Raw genomic sequence first — 7,314 nt, 5'->3', positions numbered from 1 at the left:
CCGTGAAGGCGCACAGCCCGCAGGGCGAGGGCGAGATCCCGCTGCACCGCGGCGAGGCCGTGAAGGGTGAGGGGGCGCGGGGCGCGGCGCGGGCGGCCGCGGAGGGGCCGATGCCGTTTGGGGGGGGGGTCCCTGTCATTGGGGCTATCCCTGGGAACTCTGAGCCCCTGTGGTCATTATGGGATGCATCTGCCACTGGGGATTCCTTGTGTCACTGTGAAGGGCTCCGTGTCAGGGAGGGGTGTCTGTCTTTATGGGGTTTCCCGTGGATGCTCTGCCACGGGTGCCCTGTTTCTCCACAGCGGCTCCTCGTCATGGGGGTGTTTCTGTCACTGGGGTTCTGTGTGTTCGAAGGACCCTATCCCATTACAGAGTTTCCTAGAATCATGGGGTTTCTGTGTCACTTTGGGGACTTTTTCATGGGGAACCCTTGTGCTCTGTGGGGACCCTGTGCCATTGTGGGTGATGGCTGTGACAGTTACGTGGCTGTGCGTATTACAAGGGTTCCTGTCTCTGGGGCATCCTCTGTTCTGGGGGGATTCTGGACCTTGACACACTCCTCTCCTTATGGGTTCCCTGTCTGGGGTCCTGTCCTCGTGGGCACTGTATGTCCAGGGGAACCCGCGGAGGGAAGTCGTGAGGGTCAGCCCTCCCTGGTCCATCTCGTGGCCGAGTCCCCAGCCACAGCACAATGACCCTGAGTTCTTGGCGGTGGCCCCTGGGAGGGGCAGGAGCAGGACTGTGGCCCCTGCCTCTGCCTCCCGTCCCCTCTCGAGTGTGTCCATCTGTGTGTCTCTCTGTCCCCCACATGTCCATCCTGTGCTGTGCCCATCTGTTTGTTTCTCTAATGTGTGGATCCCAAAATCTTTCCAGGGAAAAAGCCAGGAGGATGAAGGGAGGGGAAGGGGTGGGCAGGCGACCCTGAGCCTGACGGGGGGGAAGGGGGCGGGTCCCCGGCTGCCTTGCTTTGCCCTGACGGCCTGCCTGGCTTCTGTCCTTCCAGTGCTCAGCATCGGGGAGGGCGGTTTCTGGGAGGGGACCGTGAAAGGCCGCACGGGCTGGTTTCCGGCTGACTGCGTGGAGGAGGTGCAGATGAGACAGTATGACACGCGGCATGGTGAGTGTCCCCACAGTCCCTGGGCGGCTCCCCAGGGACCCTGCCCCTCGCACTTCCCCTCTGGGCTTGCTGGGAGCTGAGTACACGTGGATATTCAGAGAAAAGCAGAGGGCAGTTGCAAACACAAATTCGAAGTGGACGCAAACTCGTGTGCATGGCAGACATACAGTGCACACGCACCCTGCACGTGCAAACACGTGTGTGTACAACTGCACACCTCGTGGCGGTGGAGACAGGTGATGTGCCCACGGAATACGCTTGTGTGAATGTGCATCTGTCTGTGACCCCACAGGAGCCTCCCAGTGCCCATAGCCCCCAACACGGCCCTCGCTGGGCGCTGGGCACCGGGCACTGGAAGTGCACGGCTCCCGCCTATGGCAGACGAGTAAGGAGGTCAGCGCGAGAAAGGAGGCGTCTTTCCAGATGGACAGATTGTCCAAGGGGGCAGTGCAGGGAGGCTTCGATCAGCCAAGAGGAAATGAGGCCAGTTGGGCCCGGAGGGGCTCCGTTGGGCGCCCTGGGTCAGGATGGTCGGCGGGCAGCAGATGGGGATGGCCTTGGCCTCCAGCACAGCCCCTCTGCATGCTGGGACCTTAGGTCGTCCCGCCAGTGGGGAGGACCAGCTGGTTTTTTTAGGCTCCCCGGCCAGGGCCGGCTGCGTGTCTGGGATGTGCCCTTGCAATGAGCACTCAGGGGTCCCTGAAGGCTCCTGGACCCACCAGTGTCCTTTCCGGCCTGGAGAGCTGGTGGGATGAGGGAGCCCCCTCCTAAGAGGTCACCGGTGGTATCTCTGGCCCAGGGGTGCACGGTCCCTCTCTCTGCACAGGGCTGGGGCCCAGGGTTGCTGTGTTCCCCTAACCTGGGTTCAGAGTTTCCTGAAGAGAGTGCCCCGCCCCCCGCCATGTGGCCTCGACCTCTGCCCTGTGTGGAGCTGGTCGAGGCCCAGGAGGCAGGAGTGTGGCCACTGTCCTCTCCAGAGCAGGTGCCTTTGCTTGGCCCTCCCCTGCCTTGCCCTGGTGGCCCTCTGAGTGGCTGGGAGCATGGAAGGGACACGACCCCTGTCACGTGCTATGGAGCACACGTGGGCGCCTGTCCGCAAGGGGAGCGATTTCAGAATTTTGGGCCTTGGTGCCAGCTGGATGGGAGGAGGTGGGGGGGTCTGCGGACCTGTTGAGTTGGGGGTGGTGCTGTGCTCCCCCCACGGGGTGGGCAGGGAAGCTCCTGGCGTGAGAACCGTGTGGCTCCAGGGCGGTTGGACCTGAATCTGAGGTGGGGGGTGGGAGGGATGTCTGGACTGGAGTCGGAATTGGAGAATAGCAAACGTCATTAGGAGTTTGACGTGCACCTGGCACTGCCTTGGGAGCCGGGATCACGGAGGGACAGGCGTGCACAATGTGCAGTGGCCGTGCTGGCATGTGGCTGGCGTGGAGGAGCGGGGACATGTGACTCCATGGCATGGCCTGAGGAGTCAGGGAGGCCTTCAAAGCAGAGGCATTGGAGCTGAGCCTGGGAGGATGGCTAGGAGTCCTCTAGAGGTCAGCCGATGGGGCGGGGGCGGAGCCCGTTGGCCGGAGCGTGGCGCGTGGCCCAGAAGTGTGTGCGCCGGGCAGGTCAGGGCGCCTGGTGGGTTGAGCACTTTACACTCAGGAATCGACTCACTGGTTCCAGCAGGTCCAAGAGTGGGGCGTCAACACCCCTTCATTCCTAGGAGAGCAGAATCTTATTTGCGAATCTTATTTGGCAGTGGCTGCAGGGTCTGTGCTGTGGCCTCCACAGTTCACACGCCCTGTGTGAGTGAGGCCGTGAGTGCGGTGAGGTGCGGTGAGGGGCGGAGCGGGAGGCTGAGTGGGTGGCCGAGGGCCCGGGGAGGGTAGTGGGCCTGAAGCCCAAGGCAGAGTCTGGGGAGGAGATGGGCTGCTGTTGCTCTGGGCCAAGGCGAAGGCCCAGCAGGAGTTGTGGGGGTGGCAGGGTGGGCTGAGGTGTGGCGGGGACTCGGAGTGACCTAGGGAAGAGCTAGAGCCCTCCGGGTGGCAGGTCCCCTAGGCGGGCCTCGCCCTGCTTTGTCACCTGAGCGTTAGAAGGCACCTGGGTAGACTGAGCGTTTCAGAGTTGGGCAGAGGGACTGAGGCCAGTGGAGGCTGCCTGCTGGGAGGAGCAGCAGTCACCTCTGTCCTCAGCTGCAGGCCGGCCTGCCAGCCACTCTGGGCAGAGTGTCTGCTCGAGGACCCAGGGGCTGAGTTCTGCCAGAGGCCAGCCCAGCAATGGGAACCTGCTTCCAACAGGCCCAGATCCAAAGAAGGAAGGGACTTAGAGGCCAAGGAGGGGACACGTGCCAGCACGTGCTGCTGATGCCCGGGGTCAGCAGCAAGTGTGCCTCCCCCGCCCGCCCGAGTGCGAGGGGCAGAGGCAGCTGCAGGCAGTGCCGAGCCACGAGGGGAGGCGGCCAGTGAGGCCGCGTGCATCCTGGAGGCCGATTTGTGGGACACCTGGAAGGCGGTGGCGGTGGCAGGTGTCCTCCCCTCCCCCCTCCCTCCCCAGACTTGGGGGGTCATGCTGCATGTTTCGTTTCAGCTGGCTTTCATGTGTCTGATTTATGAAACTGGAAAATGAATTTGCGTTATGTAATGAGCAGGGTTTGTTTGGTCGACAAAATCTAAACCAGGAGGCTAGTGAGCTGGAGCCGGGTCGGAGTGGGGAGGGCTGCGCTGGAGGCCGGGAGGGGCCGGTCCTGCGCAGTGACAAGGCCTGGCCGCCCTGGCCTTGGGGGGCGGGGGGGCGGCTGCACATGCCGACGGAGGGTCTCGGTTGTGATGAGTAATGTGTGGGAGGGGAGGGAGGAACACAGATGAGCACCTGGGACGGTGCCAGGGTGACGGAGTTACGGGTCATTGGAACCTGGGGACCCTCCACCATAAGCCTCCCTGCTCTGTAAGGAGTGGCTGTAAGGCGCTGTTGACTTGCTGAGACGCACAGGTTACTGGCAGGTCCCGAAATCCAAACCAATGTCTTCATGACGTTGGCGTCTGCTGACATTATAGGGCTCTTTCTCCTCTCCATCCAGCCATTGCTCCAACTGCTCCTAACCCTAACCCATCCCCAGGCTCACATGCCCATCCACTCAGCGATCCATCCATATACCCCCCCCACCCACTCATCCAGCACCCACCCGTCCGTGCGTCCGTCTGCCCACACCAGTCTAGTCGTCTGCTCTCCACCACCCACCCCTTCCACCCTTCGCCGGTCTCCACGCTCTCCCTCACTTCGTCTGTCTGTCCCTTGCTCCCTTGTTTCATCCGCACATCTACCCGCCCCCACCCGGCCGTCATCTTAGTCAGCGTGCGGAGTGCCCGTTGTGTGGCAGGTGCTGCACCGGGGACTCGGGTCGCAGAACGAAATGACACGCGGCCATCACACGTACGTAGCGGAGGGCGTCAGAAATCGCAGGCTCGCTCGCCGAGGGCATTTCCTGCCACTCGGTTTCACTCCCTTCGCTCCAGGCGCCCAGGCTGCTCGCAGTCCCTGGGGTGCGGGCTTCGCCCTGAGCTCCTGGCTCCCAGGCCCCTCATTCACGTAGCCCAGGCCGCTGCCTCATGGCCTGGGCCTTGCTCATGCTTCCCGGGGAGGCCTTCGCAGGGCCGCCCGAGGGCCAGACGCGGCCCCCACCCGCGCTTTTCACGCCCGCATTTCGCACGTTTTCTATGTACCCATTTCTCGTCTCTACTCTTTCTCTCCAAATAGATTGTGAACTCCGTAGGTGGGGGCTTTGTTCTGTTCTCTGCTGCGTATCAGAGCCTGGTATACAGTAGGAGTTCAGTAAATACTTGTCGAATGAATAAGTTAATCTTGAGAAATGCTGACTGGTAGCAAAGGAGGGAGGAGCCAAGGGTTGAAATGTGGGGTGGTGGGAGCCATCTTGGGGGCCTGCCAAGGCCGAAGAGCTGGAGACAGAGGTGCTGGGAAGCCAGGAGGGGCAGGACTGGGTGCTGGGGTGCAAGGGAATCTGATTCCAGGCAGCTGGGAAGTTAGCTTGCAGCGGGAAGGGTGGCGGCTGGTGGTGTGGGTTAGAGGTGAGGCCAAGGGCAGGGTAGCCGTCGGACAGCTGGCCAGATCTGCAGGGGCTGTGAGGGACTTTGAGACTGAGAGTACAGATGGGACAGATCTCTGTGGGACGCAGTGACGTCAGGGAAGGGGACCCAGCCCCCAACACCTGGGCCCCCTGGGCACTCGGAGGTGGGGTCCGGGGCAAGTGGCCCTGTGAGGTCGAGCATCAGTGGGCATCGTGAGGGGTTCAGTAAAGACAATGCCGCTGCCAGTGCCAGTGCACGTGAGTATGTAGCGTGACGTGGGCACATGGCTGGTCACACACACACAGACATGCATGTGCACAAGTACACGTGTGGGCACAGCACTTATGCACGACCGCAGCCACACCCGTGTGCATGCACAGGTGCACACCTGTGGCACTGGGCCTTGCTGGCTGTGTGTCCCCAGCCTTGTCCGTTCTGCCACCTGCACTGGGAGCAACAGCCCTGCTCTGTTCTGGATCCTGACCCCCGGAGGCCAGAATGTCCCCACGACCCCCCAGCCCTCTTACGTAGGACCCCAGGCTTTGGGCCCCCCACTTTTGTGTGGCACAGCCAGGCCAGGGGTGTGTGTGTGGGCGGCAGCTGGTGACCAGTGTGGCTGAGGGGCATTTCAGGCTGCCTGGAGGACGTGACCTCCGTCAGCACCTGAAACTTCCCTCAGAAACCCGGGAGGACCGGACGAAGCGCCTTTTCCGCCACTACACAGTGGGCTCCTACGACAGCCTCACCTCACACAGGTACTGGGGGGCGAGTGGACGGGACGTCAGACTGGGGGGGTCGGAGCAGGGAGGGGGCGCCTGGGATCCTGTTTGGGGTGCGCATGGGGGGCAGCCCCACCAGCCGTGCCCTCCGGCAGGGTTCTCCTCACCCCTCCCTGCTTTCCTCGGTCAGCGATTATGTCATTGACGACAAGGTGGCCGTCTTGCAGAAACGGGACCACGAGGGCTTCGGCTTCGTGCTGCGGGGGGCCAAAGGTGAGGAAGGGCGGGGCGGCTGGGGTGTCGAGCTGGTGAGGGCTGCAGACTGCAGGGCGCCCTCCGTCCGCCTGTCACGAGCCCGGGCCCGGCCTGCCTCTGGCCTGCCCGCCGTGTTCCTCCGCCACGACTCTGTTCTTGGTTCGGGGTGTCCGCACACCAGGCGGTCATTCCTTCTCGGCGATGCCCAGGAGCTCTGCTGTCATGAGCCTCACTGGGGAGGGGTGGGCGGTTCTTCCTGGCGGGGCGAGTGGGGAGCTTCAGACAGATTCCGGGCCAGCCCTTCATGCCCCAGGCAGCCCCGCTCGCTGCCCCTGCCCGGGTCACTGTGCCCCAGCTGTCCTCCGCTCGCGGCCGGCCGCTGTGTGGCCACCGCCTGCCCGGGCGAGCTGGCCAAGCGCCCCTCATCGCCCGCAGCAGAGACCCCGATCGAGGAGTTCACGCCCACGCCCGCCTTCCCCGCGCTGCAGTACCTCGAGTCCGTGGACGTGGAGGGTGTGGCCTGGAGGGCCGGGCTGCGCACCGGGGACTTCCTGCTGGAGGTGAGGCCCCAGCCGGGGTGGTGCTGACCTCTGGGCCCGAGGAGGACACACCCGGACCACCCCCGCCCACCCGCCTGTCTGTCCCAGGTCAACGGGGTGAACGTGGTGAAGGTCGGACACAAGCAGGTGGTGGCTCTGATCCGCCAGGGCGGGAACCGGCTGGTCATGAAGGTCGTGTCGGTGACAAGGAAGCCGGAGGAGGACGGGGCTCGGCGCAGAGGTGAGGGGTCGGCCTGCTGACCTCTGTGCCCCGACTGTCCCCTCTGGCTCCTGACCTCTGGCCCCAGGCCCGTGTCCCTCTGCCCCCCACCCTGGGCGGCCGCACCAGCTGCCTGACCCAAGGTGACGCCACCTTCGTGGCCTGGCGCTTCCCAGGCTCTGACGTCACCTGCCAGCCCCGGCCCCCAGCCTCTGACCCTTGACCTCAGGCCGCCCTCCCCAGGCCCCGCCCCTGCTTCCTGGCGCCCCAGCCCCTGGTGTGGCAGAGCCTCCCTTCCCCGCTGCCAGCAGCTGCCTGGAGGCCGGGGTTGCCATGGCAACTGAGCGTCGCCGCCTTCCGCTGGCTGTCAGCGGGAAGGGGGAGGCGGCACCTGGGG

The 7,314-nt window shown here is 64.2% G+C and overlaps 1 protein-coding gene across 1 annotated transcript in view; it reads left to right on the top strand.

The window, feature by feature from the left end:
• SHANK3 (SH3 and multiple ankyrin repeat domains 3) overlaps positions 1–7,314 on the top strand; it is a 35,477-nt gene that overhangs the window by 12,233 nt on the left and 15,930 nt on the right. The window contains 6 exon segments of the mRNA XM_025051035.1: positions 9–66; positions 1,004–1,117; positions 5,864–5,939; positions 6,094–6,176; positions 6,594–6,718; positions 6,806–6,938. Coding sequence (XP_024906803.1) covers positions 9–66; positions 1,004–1,117; positions 5,864–5,939; positions 6,094–6,176; positions 6,594–6,718; positions 6,806–6,938 — 589 coding nt within the window.

This window comes from Pteropus alecto, unplaced genomic scaffold (genome assembly GCF_000325575.1).
Source record: "Pteropus alecto unplaced genomic scaffold, ASM32557v1 scaffold118, whole genome shotgun sequence".
NCBI lineage: Eukaryota > Metazoa > Chordata > Mammalia > Chiroptera > Pteropodidae > Pteropus > Pteropus alecto.
This window is presented reverse-complemented; position numbering and strand designations above follow the sequence as displayed.